Source organism: Eretmochelys imbricata, chromosome 1 (genome assembly GCF_965152235.1).
Source record: "Eretmochelys imbricata isolate rEreImb1 chromosome 1, rEreImb1.hap1, whole genome shotgun sequence".
Classification (NCBI taxonomy): domain Eukaryota; kingdom Metazoa; phylum Chordata; order Testudines; family Cheloniidae; genus Eretmochelys; species Eretmochelys imbricata.
In genome coordinates this window covers 40,460,520-40,482,169 of record NC_135572.1, presented here as the reverse complement: position 1 = coordinate 40,482,169, position 21,650 = coordinate 40,460,520, and the positions used below count along the sequence as shown (strand labels likewise).

The window sequence follows — 21,650 nt, the reverse complement described above, 5'->3', positions numbered from 1 at the left end:
TCTTCTGCAGACTAAACAATCCCAGTTCCCTCAGCCTCTCCTCATAACTCATGTGTTCCAGACCCCTAATCATTTTTGTTGCCCTTCGCTGGACTCTTTCCAATTTATCCACATCCTTCTTGTAGTGTGGGGCCCAAAACTGGACACAGTACTCCAGATGAGGCCTCACCAATGTCGAATAGAGGGGGACGATCACATCCCTCAATCTGCTCGCTATGCCCCTACTTATACATCCCAAAATGCCATTGGCCTTCTTGGCAACAAGGGCACACTGCTGACTCATATCCAGCTTCTCGTCCACTGTCACCTCTAGGTCCTTTTCTGCAGAACTGCTGCCTAGCCATTCGGTCCCTAGTCTGTAGCTGTGCATTGGGTTCTTCCGTCCTAAGTGCAGGACCCTGCACTTATCCTTATTGAACCTCATCAGATTTCTTTTGGCCCAATCCTCCAATTTGTCTAGGTCCCTCTGTATCCTATCCCCATCCTCCAGCATATCTACCACTCCTCCCAGTTTAGTATCATCCGCAAATTTGCTGAGAGTGCAATCCACACCATCCTCCAGATCATTTATGAAGATATTGAACAAAACCGGTCCCAGGACCGACCTCTGGGGCACTCCACTTGACACCGGCTGCCAACTAGCATGGAGCCATTGATCACTACCCGTTGAGCCCGACAATCTAGCCATCTTTCTACCCACCTTATAGTGCATTCATCCAGCCCATACTTCTTTAACTTGCTGACAAGAATACTGTGGGAGACAGTGTCAAAAGCTTTGCTAAAGTCAAGGAACAACATGTCCACTGCTTTCCCTTCATCCACAGAACCAGTAATCTCATCATAGAAGGCGATTAGATTAGTCAGGCATGACCTTCCCTTGGTGAATCCATGCTGACTGTTCCTGATCACTTTCCTCTCATGTAAGTGCTTCAGGATTGATTCTTTGAGGACCTGCTCCATGATTTTTCCAGGGACTGAGGTGAGGCTGACTGGCCTGTAGTTCCCAGGATCCTCCTCCTTCCCTTTTTTAAAGATTGGCACTACATTAGCCTTTTTCCAGTCATCCGGGACTTCCCCCGTTCGCCACGAGTTTTCAAAGATAATGGCCAATGGCTCTGCAATCATAGCCGCCAGTTCCTTTAGCACTCTCGGATGCAACTCGTCCGGCCCCATGGACTTGTGCACATCCAGCTTTTCTAAATAGTCCCTAACCACCTCTTTCTCCACAGAGGGCTGGCCATCTATTCCCCATGTTGTGATGCCCAGCACAGCAGTCTGGGAGCTGACCTTGTTCGTGAAGACAGAGGCAAACAAAGCATTGAGTACATTAGCTTTTTCCACATCCTCTGTCACTAGGTTGCCTCCCTCCTTCATTAAGGGGCCCACACTCTCCTTGGCTTTCTTCTTGTTGCCAACATACCTGAAGAAACCCTTCTCGTTACTCTTAACATCTCTCGCTAGCTGCAGCTCCAGGTGCGATTTGACCCTCCTGATTTCATTCCTACATGCCCGAGCAATATTTTTATACTCTTCCCTGGTCATATGTCCAACCTTCCACTTCTTGTAAGCTTCTTTTTTATGTTTAAGATCTGCTAGGATTTCACCGTTAAGCCAAGCTGGTCGCCTGCCATATTTACTATTCTTTCGACACATCGGGATGGTTTGTCCCTGTAACCTCAACAGGGACAAACCACAGTATACAAGGCTAAGACAATTTGACTGTGCCTCAGGATTAGTATTATAACAATATATTTAATAAACAGATTTTGAAAGATTAGATTTTAGTAACTTGACACCTCCCTTGTGGAACTGAGCTATTAATTTTTGCTGAAAAATCATTTAAGACCACAATTTCGGATGCATGAATTACAAGGCTTTACTTTTATGGGATAGAACAGATGTTTATTTGGAATTAAAAGTTACTTAGTACAATTTAGCCTAATTCAGCACCAAAGCTTTGTCAAGTTTTAAGTGCAGACTAGGCCTAAGACACATTTGTGCATGGCTAACCAACCAAAAAAAAAAAAAAAATCCAAAAGCATTATCTGTTAAGTAAGTTAAGTTCTGGGGAAAAGGACTTTGTTATATTATGTTTATAGGATATTTGCCAGACTCTTGCCATAAATGTACAGTCAGCTACCCAGTATTTTAAAGTCTCCCCTCCCTCATTTTCTTTTCTGTATTCTGAACATACACATTTTGATTTATGTAAATCAAAATTTGATCTATTTTATTTATGAAAATACTGCCTCAACTGCCTATGAAGAGTAGTACATACCCACCTTCAAATTCAGAAGGAAGCACAAAAAAACCCAAGGAAATTAACCATTGAGTTGCTAGTGTGACAGAGTAGATATTGCCCCAATCCAATAATACACATATAAACAGGTACTTTTAAGCAAATGCACATTCCCATTGAAGTTAATGGGACTATTCATAGGTTTAGAATTAAGCATAGGCTTAAGCGCTTTACTGAATCACGGTCTTAATGAGGCTCCAATTCCACATAAATTGTGCAAGAACAGCCAAAGAGGGTAGGAGGGGCACCAAAAGGTCACAGACCAAGATAATGACAAGAACAGATACAGTATGTTTTTGTGATAAGATAAACAATTCCAATATAACCTACAGGAATATGAAACTTTGATGTTAAGTAAATGTAATCTGAAATATTTCAAATTGAATCAAAGTATCTCTTTACCCTACCTTGTCAGCAGTTTTTAAACGCTCAAGATTAAAAGCAGTTATCCACAAAGCTTCATCAATGTCTCGTACAGTTTTATTGTCCTGGGGGAAGTTACAATAGTAAATTGTTTGTATTATTAAAAAAATTAAATATTTGACAACATTTTCAGAATTTATACAATCCTTGGAGCAAGGACCTTGTATTCATATTAAACATGATGCATGCATTTGGGACTTAATGATAAATATTTCTATGAATAAATGATAAAAACTGCTTTAAACACCTATACAGTAAGATGCATTGCACAGACAAAGAAAAAGCAGTTGCCATAGCAACTGCAGTTCCTAGAGGGGACTGTATGTGTGAATCCAGGCTCTTAGAACTGTGGTTCAAGGGCTGGAGCACTCACGAAAAAAAAATTTGCAGGTGCTTAGCATCCACTGGCAGCCAGCCTCCCTCCTCCTACCTGCCAGCGGCGGGATCAACTCCTCCCCATCCCTCCCAGCGCCTCCTGCATGGCATGATCAGCTGTTTTGTGGCGCACATGAGGCTCAGGGAGGAACAGGGATGGGGCACACGCAGTGGAGGGGGCAGAACTGGGCAGGAAGACGTTGGACATGGGTGGGAACTTGGGAGAAGGGGTGGGGTGGGGGGCAGGGACTTTGGCAGAGTGGGGTCAAGAAGAGGCGGGACAGTGGTAGGGGTTTGGGGGAAGGACCTAGGGCTGAGCAGGCGATTGAGCACCCCCTGGGCCCGGCGGAAGCCAGTGCCTATGCATGGGTGAGTCCTGGAAGAAGTTTAATCAGTAGTGGTGGTGATTTGTGATATATGATGGCAATAGATGCATGCTCCCTGAGTGGAGACTAGAAAGTACCTTACTGCTAACTAACTGTAGTCAGTGAGGAATCTGTACATCTTTTTAACAGCTTCCAGCTCTCCCCTGAGGACAGAAGATTCTGAAAAAGTCTTAGCAATGCTTTCCTACAAACCATGAAAACTTACGAAAGAGTCCTTTTCCACGTAAGAGTAAAAAAGGAATGCAAGGGCACTGAGGATTACAACACAGACTTGGAGTAAGAGCCAGTGCTGCAACTTTAGGCCTCAAGAAGATTCCTTGATTAGATAGGCTGGTGGCAGGTGTAACAATGCAAAGCTATCGGAGCATCTATTTAGAGACTTAACTTTGGAAAAAAGCCACAAACATCTGCAAAACAGCAGAACAGCAAAACTGCAAATGCAAACATTAATCAAAGAGGATAACAGTCACAGGAGGTGACTGCACAGCAGGACAAGGAAATGTGCAGAAAAAAGGGACACACTCACAATAGTCAATATAAGAAAGGGTGGGGAAAAAAAAAACATTCTATGGACGGGCCAGCCCAAACAAATGTGTGGGAAGTTCATGGAAACATGAATACAGACAATGCTCAGCATCTAGACAAAATTGCAGTGTGTCAGAAGTACAACTATTTTGCTAACCAATGCAGATATCAGAAAACTGTGAATGCAATGCAGCAATATGGTGATAGTGTCACTGAGGAAGCAGTGTATGCTGATGCCATGCAGCAATGGCTGCCAGAACACAGTAACTAGTTCATCACTCTTAATGCTAATGGTTCACAAATCACACATACGTTGGTGTCAGCACTTGTATCTAGTGTAATAGAAGCACGAGCGTGGCAAACTTTAAAATATAAGCCCCCCACTGGAGAAACAGGCAAATGTCCTGACAGCTTACAACGCACCACCTATTTCTGTGGGTGGGCAGATGCCAGCTCAATCTGACACACAAGAAAGAAAAGACTAAGAAAGAATACCTTTGTTGTTATTAGAGGAGATAGAAAACCAATACTGGGCCTGTAATCAAGTCAACAATTGTGACTCGTATGCAAGCTATTTAATATAGAATACAACTTGTTGCAAGGCATCTAAACCTTACTAGAGAAATACACATCTGTTCAAAGATTTGGGAAAGCTGCCAGTCATGCATAAAGTAATTTTGAAGGATGCAAACCTTTTTATATGATCCTGACCTATGTTTATATGCATCCAGGAAGGTACCTGTGGTCCTGAGAGGCAGACACCAGCAAGAACTGCAATAGAAGTAATACAAAGAGTTGAGAAACCTACAGGTTTGGTGCATAGACATCGACTCTGTGGGTGCTCCAGGGCTGGAGCACCCGCGGAAAAAAATTAGTGGGTGCTTAGCACCCACTGGCAGCCAGGTCCTCCCTCCACCCCAGCGCCTCCCATCCGCCAGCAGCTCCATCGATCAACTCCTCTCCCTTCCCCCCAGCACCTCCACTCTGTATCAGCTATTTCACAGGTACAGGAGGCACTGGGGGGAGGAGAGGAGGAAGGGGGAGGAGCAGGGGACGGGGCATGCTCTGGGGAAGGGGCAGAACTGGGCAGGAAGAGGCAGGGCGGAGACTTGGGGGAAGGGGTAGGGTACAGGGCCTTGGGCAGCGGTCATGGGTGCTTAGCTCACCCAGATGGGCTCTCCAGCCCAGGTCCGAAGCATCGGAGACCAGAGTCAGTGACAGGGATGGGGCCGCGAAGGGAACTCCCTCCAACACCAACCCAGCATCCAATCACCAATCCAGGGATGACCAGATGTGATCCGGCACCTGACTACCTGGTCTAGGTCATGCCTGTTGGGGATGTAGACCGATGCCAGATACACTTGCAGAGGCTGAAGATGGAGCCGGGCATGACTGACCACGTATGTGCATGCGGCCATGTGGCCTAACCACCAAAGGCAGATGTGGGCCATGGTGAGCAGGTGGTTCTTCACATGGGAGATCAGGTCCACATGGCCTGAAAACACGCTTCCGGAAGAAAGGTTCTGGCTTGTGTGGAGTCGAGAACTGCCCCAATAAACTCTATTCGTAGGACCGGCGTTAAGGTGGATTTTTGCTTGTTTATTAACAGGCTCAGGTTGTGGCAAATGGAACCACCAGATCGAGACTCCTCTGCATTTGTTCCCAAGACCTGCCCTTGATGTCATCAAGATATGGGAAGACCTGGACCCCCTCGACGTTTCAGGTAAGCAGCCATTGGCGCCATTTTGTGAACACCCTCGGTGCCGATAAGAGGCCAAAGGACAGTACTGTGAATTGAAAATGGCATCCGCCCACTATGAAACAGAGGGAACGCCTGTGACCTTGGAAGATGGAAATAAGCGTCCTTCAAGTCGAGGGTGGCGTACCAGTCTCCCAGATCCAGGGACGGGATGATGGAGGCCAGCAAGACCACGCAAAACTTCAACTTTCTGAGAGACTTGTTGAGGCGACTCAGGTCCAGAATGGGTCTGAGGCCCCCTTCTGCTTTTGGGATTAGGAAGTAGTGGGCATAAAACCCCTTTCATGTCCTGAGGGACCTCCTCCACCGCCCCCAGGTGCAGGAGGTTCTTGACCTCTTGAATGAGGAGTTGCTCGTGAGAAGGGTCCCAGAAGAGGGACACGGGGCGGGGGGGGGGGGGGGGACTGCAGGGTATAGCCCTGAAATACTATGTCTAGCATCCACCAGTCCGAGTGACCCATTTCCAGGCTGAACGGTAGGGATGAAGACAGTTGAGGAAAGAACAAGGTGGATCCAGGGAGTTGACTGTGGCATCACTCTCAAGCGCACCTTCAAAATGAGTGCTTCTAGTCCCCAGGATGCTTTGCCGGGCCAGGCTGCGTGGGTGAGCACGGGGAGAAAGGGCAAAGACGACTAAAACTCGTGTCTTTATCACTTCTCCTGGCAGACCCTTGATGATGCTGCCAAGGCCTTGGCAGCAGGGGCGGCTGTCATGGTATGCATACCAGCGAGCGAAGGGTGGCCCAAGTGTCCTTTAACCCATGCATCGAATGGGAGGTCCTGGATCAAGGTCTGCATCTCTTGGGACAGGCCAGAGGCCAGAGAGCTGTAGCTCACGAAAGCTTATGCTCAAATAAATTTGTTAGTCTCTAAAGTGCCACAAGTACTCCTTTTCTTCTTTTAAATGTCAGGTGGTTCTAAAAGCTAAGAACAGAACCCTAAAATGTACAGTTGGTCAGTCAGATCCTGGTCTGTATCACATTCTTGTCAAATACTTCATTATTTGTAGTACAGTGGCATGTAAATCAAAACAAAGATGCCTAGCTTGTAAGATTACAGCCTGCCTGCACACTGTAAACAGTGAAGCACTTGATATGAAAGTAGTATAAAAATTACTATAATAAAAAAAAAACATTTACATACCATGTCTACTGCTGATGTAATCCAAACTGGTTTCAGATGGTAGTCTGAATAAGTTGACTGAACATTTCTCTCTTTGACATCTGGGATGTAGTTCCTAATTTTACTAGAAAAGATATTTAACAAGTCATGCAGAAGAAACTGCTTTTCTAAAAAATTCTAGTGTTATGAACAATGCATTAAAGACTATTCTGATTCTCATTTTGCAAATATTTCTCCCTCCTCCACACCCTCCCTATAGATTATAAGGCCAGAAGGGAGCACTGTAATAATTAGTCTGACCTTTTGTATGACACAGGCACAGAACTTGTCCAAAATAATTCCTGGAGCAGATCTTTTTAGAAAAACATCCAGTTATGATTTTAAAAAAAATTGTGATGGAGATTCTACGATAATCCAGGGTAAATTGTTCCAAAGATTCATTACTCACTATTAAAAATGTATGCTTCATTTTCAGTCTGAATTTGTCTACCTACAACTTCCAGCCACTGGATCATGTTATACCTTTCTCTGATAGACTGAAGAGCCCATTGTTAAATATTAGTTCCCCACATAGGTACTTATGGACTGTAATCAAGTCACCCCTTAACCATCTCTTTGTTAAGCTGAACAGATAGACTCAAGGAGCTCTATCACTATAAGACATGTTTTCTAATCCTTTAGTCATTCTCATGGCTCTTCTCCGAACCCTCTTACGTTTATCGACATCCTTCTTGAAATGGGGATACCAGAACTGAACATACTATTCCAGCAGCCATCACACTAATGCCAAATACAAAAGTGAAAATAACCTCTCCATCCTATTCCTACTACAGTGAGAGATGTTACAGAGGGGACAAGTTCTTAGATTTTTTTTTCCCCTTTTCCTTCCAGCATCATCTCAATTTTACTTGGATTCAGCTTTAGTTAGATGCTCTTCAGTGGACTTCAGCAAAGCACTGAAAATCCAGGAGATGACGATTTTCTGTTTGATGTGAATGAGCTGTACACTTGGTGTCATATGGATACTGCTAGTATGCCAACCTGCATTATCTAGTCTGTTCAACTGATTACTTATACATAGAGATAATATGGGAGAAAGGATTGAGACTTCTGGCATTCTGCAGGTGAAAGCACTGGCGGTGGAGGAACAGTTGCTTATAAAGGACCCTCGAGAATCAGTCCAAGGAAGAGGATCTGAGCCATTTCACAGTGGTTCTGTTTTTCCAATCTTGAAATGGTAGCACTTGTACGTGGTGATCAATGGTATCAAATGCCACACACATGCCCAGTGGGATGATAATTAAAGATATACTTCCCTTATCATTGGACAGGAGGAAGTAATTCATCAAGTACTGTCTCTGTACAATGCCCTGACCTATAGCCTTAATGAGAAAGATACCAGATATCCGGAGATGACAAATAACGTTTGAGACTCTTTTTTGCTACCTTCTCAATTAGTTTGTTCAAGAAACTGAGATTAGACACTGGTGGTTTGCAAATTCTCTAGCATCAAGAGACAGATTTAATACTGTTTAGACTATTAAAATGTAGTGTAGGTTATAGATTCTTCCCAAAAAATGCATTGACAGTCTGCCAGCAGGGATATCAGGTTCCCTCTGCTCTCTTGTACCAGGCAAGAGAGGCAATGAGCGGATACACAGGTGGTGCGCCTGACTGCTGTCAAAATTTCCATGGCTCCTGTTTGTATGAATGGTGCATATTTCATAGATTCCAAGGCCAGAACGAACATTATGGTAATCTAATCTGACCTCCTGCATAACACAGGCCACAGAACCTCCCCAAAAGAATGCTTGGAAGGAATGTGCCAAGTTCCTGGTCCTGAACTCAGTTTGTTATTTTTGGTGGACTTTGGGACCACACCAGATGAGCACGACTACCTCTGAAGACAACAGTCTCACATCAGAAGTCTCGTGTTCTCAGTTCATTGGAGGAAATTTGGGTCTATGAAATGATTTACAGTCTGAACAAGTTCAGCAATACATGACTTTACTGAATCTATGTCAGAAGAAAGGGATCCTCTAACTCCTTTAGAGAAGTGGCATAGTTTGCAGAAGTTCTTTGGGCCTAATTCTCGTTTATACTAAAAGACCACCCATCTTCCACGCTGGCAGCATAAAGGGCCTTAAAATGGGCATAAGTATAATTTACACTAAGTTCATTTTGGCGGTTAGGAATGAATGAGAAATAGGTCTCCCGTAGCTTGAGTATATTTGAATGAGACCAGCCACCAACACTCATGTTTTTCCTTCCTCCCTATTTTTCTGTCACAGGTGGAATTGGAAAGAGTGCTCTGGTGCTAGAATATTTATTAGCCCTAGTTAGTGTTTCAATAACTTTTATGCAGTGTGACAAGGTCAGGCCAGATGGCCACAGGAGAGTGATAGAAGGCAGATATATTAGCCCCAGGTTCAGTAGGTCCCTTTTCCCTGGGTAAGGTAACAGGGAAGGTTCCAGAACAATCAGGAATTTTCTGGAAACAATTAAGGCAGACAGGCTGATTAGAACACCTGCAGCTAATCAAGAAGCTGCCAGAATCAATTACGACAGGCATGCTAATCAGGACACCTGGGTTTAAAAAGGAGCTCACTTCAGTTTGTGGTGTGCGTGCAAGGAGCTGGGAGCTGAGAGTGAGAAGGCATACTGCTAGAGAACGGAGGAGTAGAAGCCTTACCCAACACCAGGAGGAAGGTCCTGTGGTGAGAATAAAGAAGGTGTTGGGAGGAGGCCATGGGGAAGTAGCCCAGGAAGTTGTAGCTGTCACACAGCTGTTACAGGAGCCACTGTAGACAGCTGCAATCCACAGGGCCCTGGGATGGAACCCAGAGTAGAGGGCAGGCCCGGGTTCCCCCCATCCCACCAACTCTCTACTTAATACTGGAGGAGTTGACCTGGATTGTGGGTTCCACCAGAAGGGAAGGTCTCTGGCCTGTTCCCTGATCCACTAGGTGGATCAGCAGAGACTGTGGGGATTGTTGTTCTTCCTTTTCCCCATGCTGGCCATTGATGAGGCTAACTGAGTGAATGGCAGATTTGAGCCATGGAAGTGGCCAAACCGAGGGCTGCCATGAACCTCTGAGGTAAGCAAATCCGCCAATAAGCGCAGGACCCACCAAGGCAGAGGAGGAACTTTGTCACAGCAGCCTTTGGCCTCTTGGCTGGACAGGTTGCCAACAAATAAAGTTTGGAACTTGGTAGAGTCTGAAAGTTTAAAGGTGAACAACAGTAATTTCTTTTTGCCAAGCAATGAGGCAATGTTTTAGTTCTGTTTGAAGGAGGAAGTGATATGACCAGGACAGTGGGAATTTCTCAGGCCCACACAGTGGCTGTGTGTGTGAGTCCAGGGATTACTTGTAGAAACCTTAAGGTGTAGAGTTCAGATTTGATATTTTGGGCGATAGTCTCAAAGGTGTTAGTGTGATGCTGAAGTATCCCAAGGCTTGAATCTGGTGAACTTCATCACAATACCAGGAGACATCTCTGTCACATCTGGATTCCCAGAATTCACAGATAAGTCTTTTTGTTGGGGATGGTGGGGTGGAAATAACAGCTCAGAACCAATTTTGTATCAAGTTCAGCTGAGGAAAAAGAGGTTCCATAAAGACAGGCCAGAATCAAAGCAGAGGAGGGCGCTGGAGTCAGCAGGCTGCCAGAGAGCCTGAAGACAGCCTTGAGGAAGTTCTTCAGTAAGTGGGCTGAAATGAAGCTGCATGAGGAGACAGAACTCCAACACTGGAGTAGTAGAGTCTGCAACCCTGTAAGAGAAACTGAGAAACGGGGGGGGGAGATGGGTAGGATAGATAGATAGGAGTAGTCTAGGAACATGGCAAGGGATTGTAAGGAACAGTCCTTAACCACCTCACACAGAATCCATGGGCTGGAACCAGGAAGGGAGGGTGGGCCTGGGTCCCCCCTACATCATGCTCCAGCAAGAGGGAAAATCACAGGCCTCTGGATAAAAAGAAACAAAGAGACTGCTATGTATCAGACAGGGGCTAAAGACTGGCATAAAGGCAATTAGACTCTCGAGTCTTTCTGTTTGGACTTTGTTACCCAGAACAGGGACCAATTCTGAAGTGTAGCCAAAGGCCTGGGCCACCAAAGATAGACTACTGGAGAACCAAAACAACAGACAACAGGGGGCACTATAGTGGAAGACCACGACAATGCCGTGTCCTAACTCAAGGGAGTGCTCCTGTAGTAACCCTGGCACTAGAACCTGCTGCACCTGTGATGCAGCAGCACAGAATGTTGTCCTGGGGAGAGAGACACTGAGAGGGCAGCTCAAGCTTGGGAGGGTGCTTAGAATCCAACCAAAGAGGGCAGCTGGAAAACGTTGTTCGACAAGAAGGAGCGAAGGAGAAGAATCTAGATGCAGAGCTAGTGGATGAGCTGGGGGAGAAGATGAGGTGATAAAATAAATGTGGTATAGGAGAATAAAAGTAGGGGACTGAGAAGTGAGAAGGAGGAAAGAAGGAAAATAGGAAATCCTCCAAGTCAGGAGAAGCGGAAAAAAAAAATAGACCCGGGTATATGAGCAGACACTATTAGAAAAGGGAAGTAGAGGAAAATAAAATTTACAGACGTACTAGAGAGAGAGAGAGAACATCAAGGTAAAAAACTGAAAGGAAATATAATTGGTGAAAAAGGAAATTGATCAAAAAGCTGTTTTTGATTAAAACAGATCCTGAAAACAGTAAATGAAAAGCCCACCCACAATGGATCAAAAACATAGGAACAGAGAGAATGACTGAACATCTATTGAAGGAATACAGTTCAAAAGGTGCCTAATGGACAAATAAGGGCCCACCAAGTGAAGACAGACTTGATCAAAAGAGGTATAAACCACAGGACCATTGAATCTAAAGAGCACTTCAAACCGAAGAGCTGTGAAGAACCGGGCAGCAAGGGTGGAGTTGTACTTACAGACAAGGAAAGGAAAAGTTGTTGAGTAATCCTCTTGTTCTTGTTGATAACAATGCCTTTGGTATTAACTTCACAGAGTACAGTAGAGTAGAGGTACCCGCTCGCAAAGGTTAACATGTTGGGAACCTAGAGTTTGTTATAAGTAGTAGTACTTCGTAATGTTCTTCTGCTACAATTTTTGGGTTTTCCCTTTTAAAGTTCTAAAAATTATAAGTTACCCTTTTGTCTTGGTTAGCCTCTGCCTTTCCTCACAGTTAGCACAGCTTGGCACGTCACTGCACTTCACAGTGAGTTCTCCTACCCATTACAACCTTGTATTAATAAGCATGAAGCTGAAGACCTGTTCTTCCATTTTGGATCAAGCAAGACAGTTGTGTGCTGATTGCCCTGAACTGTATGTAGCTACCTAATTATACAAAAATCCTGAATGTATTTGTGCACTAAGAAATTAAATTCGATTAAGCACTTTGGGAATAATTACCAAATGGGAAAGTAGGATGGACAGACTTTTTTTTTTTTAAAAAAAAAACACATCCCCCCTCTGGCTCCAAATTGTATGAAAAATAAAGCAGTGTTCAGAATGCATGTTTACCTTTTTAGTGCTTGCGAATTTCTAACGCAAATTCCTTGTTCAAAATCAAGCTCCATCTAAATTAAAAAAGAGAAAGGTTATAGTAAAGTATATCCCATCAGAGGGTAAAATCCTGGTCCCTCTGAAGGAAAGTCTTTCCACTGATTTTAATGGAATCAGGATTTCACCTAAAGTAAATACTTGTCCTTTTCTCTGACCAGGGTCATGTTTTAAAGAGATTACTATTTACATTAGTAACTAGACATTTAACAGCATAGTTTCCAGACAACAGTGACCTTAAAACTCTATAGCAGCTAAAAATTTACTACTCGTGAAAGAGGTTTTTTCCATTGTTTGTTCACTCTTTATTGGGATTTCATAGCAATATGCCTTCCAACATATTGTTGGAGAGGAACTGACTATGGTTGGGATTTTCAAAGGAGTCTAAGGGTGTCAGGCATCCAAATTCCACTGAAAGTCTGAATTCAGTGCCCAATTTCCTTGAAATCCCAGCCTATTTCTTTTTAGATATTGGTACATATCAGTAGCATTCAATTACTGCCATTTTCTAAGTATACTATATATAATACTATAAAAAAGCTTTAATAATCTTTTGAAGGGGAAAAAGAGGTTACTTATCTTACAGTAACTAGAGTTCTTTGAAATGCTGATGGTTTTGACCACACAGCTCCCACTGTAGATGAAGGTGCCCCATGCATGCAAGCCTAGAATCTTTCACGCAGCAGTATCCATTGGTGCTTTGTATGTACCCTTCATGTGCTCACTACACATTCTCCCAAAGACATAAAGGGCAGAGTAACCCCAACAATTTGATTAAAAAACTTGTATTATATGGAATTAATGGGATGCACAATTAGATTTAAAACTGTCTCACAGACAAATCTTAAAATTTAGTTGTCAATCGGGTCCCACGAAGGGATTGGCGCCTGTTCCAATGCACAATCTAGGTGAGGATAAGATATATGCTGATAAAGTTTGCACAAGGCTGATAAGGTAATAAACAACAAGAAGGATAGGCTACTGCTAGAGTGATCAGAATCATCTAGTTAAACAGCCACAATTCAACAAAATACATTTTAATACAGCCAAATGCAAGAGAGTACACCTGGGACCCAAGAACACAGGTTATACCTACAGTTAGGTAAACTGTCTTGGAAAGCAGTCACTAAGAAGGACTTAGAGGGGTCATCATAGATATTATCTCTACAGGATCTCTCAGTGCACTGCTGTGGCAAAAAGAACTAATGCAATCCTTGGTTGTATAAAAAGGGATGATCAAATAGAAGTAGGGAAGTGATACTTCCTCTCTACAGTGCACTGGTAAGACTACTGCTAAAATACTGAGTCTGGTGCTGGTGTCCATGCTTCGAGAAAGATGTGAAAATAGCGGAGAGAATTCAAAAGAGGGCCACAAAAATGATTCATGGGCTGGAAGCCCAACATATTTTACTCATCGAAGAGATGGATGAGAGGCGACATGATTACTTTGCATAAGAACTTAATGATGGAAAAGATGTCCAGTAATAGGGAGCTTTTCAACCTGGCTGAGAGAGGCATAGTAAGAACCAATGGCTGGAAGCTGAACAAATTCAAGCTTGAAATGATTTCCTAACTATGAGAATAAACGAACATTGGAACAGCTTACTGAAGAGGTGATGGACTCACCATTTGCTTGGAGTCTTTAAAAGAAGGTTCTCTCTCTTTCTCTCGAGGATATACTTTAATCCAGCTTCTGGGAGAAATTTTACAGCCTGTGTGTATGGGATGGGCGGGGAGGGCTGGATGAGCACAGTGATCCCTTCTGGCTTTGGAGTCTAAATCTATGAATCCCCTTCTGTTCATCCCCTTCCTTCCTGGGCCAGAAAGAGTACAGGAAACTGCACTGCCTTAAGCATGCTCAGGACACTTGCAGCTGTTCATCATTCAAAGACTATGATCCAACCTCAGTCTTCAGGGGTTCAGCTGGTCACATATTGGCCATGTGTATTCTGTTGTCTCCCCACCCCACACACACACCTTCCTCTGAAGCATCAGAGATTGGTCACAGATGGAGGGGACACTGGACTGAGTGGACCAGTGCTCTGATGTGTTACAGAGAATCATCTGTCTTAGATACCTGGGTGGTGTGTCATGCTCACATGCTTGGGTCATATTGATTGCCAGATTTGGCATCAGGAATGAATTTCCCCCCAGATCAGAATGGCAGGGACTGTGTGGGTTTTATTCCTTCCTCTGAAGTTTTGGGCATGGATTGCCTGCAGGATCATCTGGGAATATCTCACTTAATCAATTTCCTGCCCCTGTAGGGGCCTCAGGTACTGGTGGCACTTTGCCATCTTCTGTTTCTCTGCTTGTGGCACACAATAGCTTAGACTCCCAAGGATTAAAATGTTCTAGTCAGTTCAAGTTATTAGCCTCAATATAGGGATACTGGGTGAAATTTAAGTGACCTGTGAAATACAGGGGCTCAGCCAAGATGATCCAAAATCCCTTCTGGCCTTAAACTCTATGAAACCACCACTCAGTTCCTTCACTAACACAGATATATAGGTAAAGGACTCCAAATCAGTGGGGAAGGAAGACAAGTTGTGTAATCTGTGTGGACAAAAGCATCTTGAAAAACTCCAGTTACTATAAGGTAAACAGCCTATCTTTGAGCATTTGTTCACACAAATCTCACTGCAGGTGACTGACTAGCAGTACACCAAGGAGGTGGGTGAAGGGATCCTATCTAAATAACTAGAAAAGCTGAAAGGTAGGACTCTGAATTAGTAATCATATCCCCATAGCATGAAACATGGTAACTTCCTGTGAGAAGGATGGATTACCACAGTGGGGTATGAGTACTCCTGGGGGTATGCAGAGGTCTTCTAGGGAGTACATCAACTCATCTGGATATTTGCCTAATTTTACAACAGGCTTCATAAAAAGCACTAGTGAAGTCATTACAAACTAAAATTTCATACAAAATGAGAAAGTAAGCAATTTTTCAACAATGTGTTGTGACACTTTCATATTTTTATTTCTGATTTTGTAAGCAAGCAATTTTTAAGTGAGGTGAAACTTGGGGTATGCAAAACAAATTAGACTCCTGAAAGGGGTACAGTAGTCTGGAAAGGTTGAGAACCACTGGATTACCACATGGAGCTAAGAGTCCTACAAGTCAAGAGTTGAAAGCCAGTTCATGGACATTAGGAAAGAAATTACTGACAAAAGATTACCATCTGAAATTAGAAACAATAGATGAATTTGTTGTGAGATCTTGGAGAGGGACAGGAAAAGGGGATGCAGAGTTGGTACAGGCTGGAATGGAATTGAACTGAATGTCCTTACCAGATAACTTCTAAGACTTGCTGGTTGGTAGTAACTGCAGCTCATACATTCACAAAAAAATTTAACAAAGGTAATTGCCAAAAGGGACAAAAAAGGGTTGATGTCTCAACAAACTGGTCCATGACTCTCGATCACTACATCAAATCTGCAACCTTTAACCCAAAGAAGAGTGTGCAGTGACAGTAGATTAAGGTCTTTTCTTTTGGAAAGAAGGTCTCTTTTTGTAAAACACAAGTCCGTTGATAGTATCTCTACACAGCTGCAAGGAGGTCTGTGTCTCAGGAAGGATAGAGGTTTAGACTGTTTTCTCCTCTGCAGGAAGTAGAGAGACGAAGAGACCAAAGGGTTACTTGAGTCCTTTGAAGAATGAAGCACCTAGTCGGTCTTTGAGTTGAAAGGCTCACGAGACTCAAAAGGAAGGTTTCTGACTGTGCCTGTGCCAGAATTCCTGACAACTACAGCCATGATGATCTGTGCACAGTTATTACGGTAGGCATGGACCTAGCTACAGTGTCAGAAGCCTCCAAAAACGCCTTCAATGCAGTCTTTGCCACCAACTGGCCTTTCAGGGCTACCGCTTTGAACTTATCCCGATGTCCTGAGGAAGCTTTTTACCCAGCTGGGAGATTCTTGTCCCAACAAAGGAATTCATACTTAGCCAGAAGAGCCCAATAATTGGCCTTCTGAATCCAAAGAATATACATTCTCCCTAGAAAGTCCATCTTTTGGGGTCTTTATCACTAAGTTTTAACATACCCACTGCTTGGATTTTCATGAGCAACCTCTACAACTAAAGACCAGAGGCAGGGTATATATAAAAGAATAGTCAAACCCACTGCAGGGGAACCTGAAATTTGCAATCTGCTCTTTTAGATATGGCTGAAATATATGCATGGGTCTGCCACAAATCTTTAGCTAGCTGAAAGATATACTCATTTGGCAAAGCCAAGCACTCTTTGTAGCATGGATGCAGAACATACATAAATTGAGACTTTCCATGAATGACTTCAAGGGATATGTCTAAGGCCTTAAAGGAATGTCAACCCAGGTTCTGAAAGGCCTTTGGATAGACTGTGGAAGGAGCTAATGTCATCTACACATGAAGATGAACCAGCCAGACAAATGGGCTGGTCCTCATATTCCCCCACAAGATCTTCCTCATTATGAGCCTCTTATATGAATTCCTGGAGAAGCTCCTGGTTAGATGGTTGTGTTGTCTTAAATCATTCATAAGGAGGTGCTACATTCCTAGACCTGGATTTAGACAAATACAGAGTAGGAAAATGCTGAGGATTCAATGCTGACGAGTAAGGTCAGGACTGCACCCTGTATGAAACAGGCATATGATGTTACAGTGGTGGATAGTAAAGTGACTAAGACCTCTCAGAAGTATGGGATCTATGATAAGAAAGGCTCCTTAGGTCTCTTTCAGGAACCAGTCTAGAAAAAAACAAGGAGAAAATCTAGAACAAAGGGCTTCTATTGTCATGAGATGGAGATGCAGATGAATAGAACTCCTCCAAAGTGATACAGCTCTTTGTGTTGTAACAACAGACTGAGGAGATCCACTGAGAGAAAAAGATATTGGTACTGCAGGTGATGGTCACAGGGAGATTTATATAATTAGTAGCTTCCAGTACTAGAACCAAAGTAACTTGGATTACGTAAATATTGGAGAAATAGCTGAGATGTGACTCTGGTTCCAGGATGATTACTATGTCTGCAGAAAATGAGAGGGTTACTCATCCTGTGCAGTAACTGAGGTTCTTTGAGATGTGTCCCCCATGGGTGCTCTACTTGTAGGTATGTCAGTGCCCCCTGCGCCTGGTATCGGAGATCTTCATCAGCAGTACCCGCTGGACAGCACATGCGCACCTCCCTCATCTCACACTGTGCGTAGGATTTATATATATAGTACTGTGCATTTCAACCACCGCCAATTCCTTCTCTGCCACAGAGTGTATGTTTATTTGGCTCTGAAGCAGAGGGGAAGAGGGCGGGTAGTACAGCACCCATAATGACATCTCCAGAAACCTCAGTTACTGCACAGGGTGAGTGATCCTCTCTTCTTCTTCAAGTGATGTCCCTATGGGTGCTTGTAGAAGGGTGCTGCTGCAAACACACGTAATCAGCCCCTGCCATGCCAGCCGCAATCAAGGGGGATAGATTGGGGCTGGTTGAAAAGCCTTATGTCTGCCTGGCAATTGGCAGCACCTGCCAGCCTGATAGGCCAGGAGCTACAAAGGCTGGGAAGGAGCCAGAAGGAGGGGGGCAGCCAGAGAGTGAGAGAGAGAAATGAAGGGGGGAAGGGTAGCTCCCTGTTATGGACACCCAGCCAGCCAAAAAATCTCCCTTAGTAGCTCTTCTCTCCTTGCTTTACCTGTAAAGTGTTAAAAAGTATCACTGCAATGCATAGGTAAAAGGAAGTGAGAGGGCACCTGGCCAAAAGAGCCAACAGGAAGGCTAGAACTTTTTAAAATTGAAACAAGGCTCCCCTTTTATCTGTCTGTTCTCAGGGAGAGGCAGACAGGGCTGCAACTATGCTGTAAGAAGCTTTGGGCCAGGTATGAAAAGTTATCTGAATCATACCTAGAAACTACTAATTTGAAACCCCCAGATATGTAAGTAGATCAGGAAATGTCTAGGAAGACATGATTAGGTTTCTTTTTATTTCTTTATGGCTTGTGGTTTCCTCTGTGCTAACCCCAAATGCTTTTGTTTTGCTTGTAACCTTTAAGCTGGACCTCAAAAAATTTATTCTTGATGATTAATCCGTGTAAGTGTTTTTTTTTAAGTCTAGCAATAGCCTAAGTTTCCAGCTTTATTTTCTTTCTTTTGGTTCTTTTTTAAGAACAGAATTGGGTTTGTGTGTCCTAAGAGGTTTGTGCACGTTGTTTAATTAGCTGCTGTCAACAGCTGATTTCCTTTGTTTTTCTCTCTTAGCTCTTCCCCGGTGGGGGTGGTGGTGAAAGAGCTTGAGGATACCCCACAGGAACAAATTCCCTAGTGTGCCTTCCTGGGTTCTCAAAGGGGTTTTGCACTTGGATGGTGGCAGCATCTACCCATCCAAGGTCAGAGAAAAGCTGTAACCTGGGGCGTTTAATACAAGCCTGAAGTGGCCAGTATTAATTTTTAGAATCCTTGCGGGCCCCCACCTTCTGCACTCAAAGTGCCAGAGTAGGGAATCAGCCTTGAGAAGAAGCCCTCAAGCTGGTTTCTGACGCAGCCTGCAGTAGGCGAGAAACCTGTAAGGACTGTATATAGTCGGACACTCGTGGTGGGAAAACACTTATAGAATAAAAGGACACTGGTATTGGACAGAGCCGAAGTCTCCCTGGACTTATTTGGAAGGGAAATCGGGCCCAGAAGAAGAGGGGCCAGCCATACACCCCATGACAGTGCTCCACTTGTAGGTGATTAGAAAGCAGTGCCCCTAACTGGAAGCCTGGGACTTCAAAGAGACATTTACTGTTATTGATAGGACAGTATGTCCTAAGACAGCGTCTGCTGTGGTGTTGTGCGTAATAACATAGTGACGGGCAAAAGTGTCGATGCCCATGTAGCCACTTTGCAAATTTCAGCAATGAGGACATTATTGAGAGAGGCTATGGAGGTGGAAAAGGAGCATGTAGACTGTGCTCTGATTGAGATTGTCTATCATGGAGTTTGTAAGATAATGTATACACCGGGAGATTCACTTTGAAAGGAATTTTAAGTTATGGCAGTACCTCTGGATTTTTTTTTTTTGGTGGAGATGAATAAGCGTGATTTCCTGAAACGTTTAGTCCTGTCCAAATGAAAGGCTAACGCTCGTCTAACATGTGTAGAGCTGCCTCCTGTTGGTTACTGTCAGGCTTCGGGAAGAAGTGAGGAAGGTGTATTGGTTGGTTGAGATGGAAAGATGTTAGGACCTTAGGTAGAAACCTTGGATGTGGGTGTAATGTAACTTTGCCCTTATAAAATGGTGGATATGCCATAAGGGCCGTGATTTCGCCAACTTATTGGGTAGAAGTGGTGGTGACACAAGGAAGGCCGTTTTCATTAATAGATATACTTAAGAACAGGCTGCCATTGGTCCAAATGGGGTCTAGTCAGAGAACATTGTATAAGGATGAAGGGCTCAGGCAGGGGTCAAGTCTTGTATGAGCATAAAGATTTTGAAGACCCTTCCAAAAATGTTTCATAAGCAGAAGTGTAAAGACAGAATGAACGTCTATAGGGCAGTGAAAAGTAGTGATTGCCTCCAAGTGTACCCGAATGCAGCTGTGAATAATCCAGACTGTTTAAGGTGTAGCATGTAGTCTAGACTAAGTGGGAGCAGAACATGTGCTGCATCAACTTGGTGGTAGGTGTACCAGCAGTGAAATCTAGTCTATTTGTTCACTTAAGTGCATCTGGTCATATCATGTCTGCTATTCAAAAGGAGCCAGGCTTTGAGGTGAATCATCTGTGGATTGAGAAGGAGAATGAGTCCTGTGAAAGCAGCCGGGGTCTTAGATGGAGAGAGATCAGCCGGCATACCATCATGTGGAGGAGGTAAGTATACCAGACTTGTCTCAGCCATGTTGGAGGTATTAGTATGACATGAGATCAGTCCTCTTGTATCTTGCAAAGTACTCTGAATAAGAGGAGAAAAGGAGAGAAGGCATAAAGGAATGGTGCATCCCACTTGAGGAACACATCTCCCAGCAATCCATGTCCCAGTCCCACTCTGGAACAGAATTGAGGGCAACAGGCATTGAGCGGCAAAGAGCTCTATGGTGGGGCAGCCTCAGTGGTTGAAGATGGGCTGAAGTGCTCGCATATCCAGTTTCCACATATGATTGTGAGAGAACCTCCTGCTCAGTGTGTCTGTGGTGGCATTCTGGTGTCCAGGGAAATATGCCGCTGAAACGGAGATGTTGTTCTGGATACACCAGTTCCACGGTTTGAGTGCTTCCGAGCATAAAGAGTGGGACCTTGCTCCGCCCTGCCTGTTGATGTAATACATGCAAGCGAGATTGTCTGTCATCACTCTCATGGTATGATGATTGAGTAGAGGTAGGAAATGTTGACAGGCTTTGCAGACCGCTTGTACCTCTAGGAAATTGATGTGTAGGATAGATTCTGTTAACTACCATCTGCCCTGCACTGGGAGATTGTGGAGATGCACTCTCCAACCGATTAGGGAGGCATCGGTTGCTAGGATCATTGTCAGTGTTGGCAGGAGGAAAGGGACTCCGACACAAACGTTGTTGTGTAGCGTCCACCACAGTAGTGAGTCCTTGACGTGCATCGGCATGAATAAGCATTTGTGGAGAAGATATACTGTATGGAGCTACACCTGAAGACACTGCATGTGTAGTCTTGCGTGTCTGACTACAAACATGGCTGCTGCCATGTGGCCTAGAAGTTGGAGGCACATTCTGGCAAAGGTCTGGGGCAAACCTGTGAATTGAATACCAGATCTCTTACAACCCGAGAATCTATGAGGCGGTAGGAAGGCTCTGGCTTGTATGGCACCGTGCGCCAATGAATTCCACTCGTTGTACTAGTGTTGTTAAAGTGGACTTTTCTAGGTTCACAAGGAGGCCTACCTTCGTGAACAAGTCCATTATGTGGACAGTTTGGAGAGAGTCAGTTTCGGATGAGGCCTTGAGGAAACGGTCATCCAAACATGGAAAGATGACCCCCCCGCGTCCGTAGGTAGGCAGCAACCACCGCAAGGAGTTTGGAGAACACCCAAGGTACTGTGGACAGTCCGAAAGGCAGCACCTTGAACTGGCAGCGGTATTTGCCCAGGATGAATCAGAGAAATCTGTGAGCAGGGTGTATTGTAATATAAAAGTATTCATCTTAGAGGTAGAGGGCCGAGAACTCGTCCCCCGCTCAAGTGCTGGGATAATAGTGGAA

The 21,650-nt window shown here is 44.2% G+C and overlaps 1 protein-coding gene across 1 annotated transcript in view; it reads right to left on the bottom strand.

Annotated features, from left to right (window-relative positions):
• Positions 1 to 21,650, bottom strand: part of RNF17 (ring finger protein 17) — a 200,654-nt gene that overhangs the window by 163,365 nt on the left and 15,639 nt on the right. The window contains exons 6-8 of the mRNA XM_077805985.1: positions 12,426 to 12,481; positions 6,911 to 7,013; positions 2,707 to 2,787 (exon numbers count right to left, since the gene is read on the bottom strand). Coding sequence (XP_077662111.1) covers positions 2,707 to 2,787; positions 6,911 to 7,013; positions 12,426 to 12,481 — 240 coding nt within the window. The remainder of the gene's footprint in view (positions 1 to 2,706; positions 2,788 to 6,910; positions 7,014 to 12,425; positions 12,482 to 21,650) is intronic.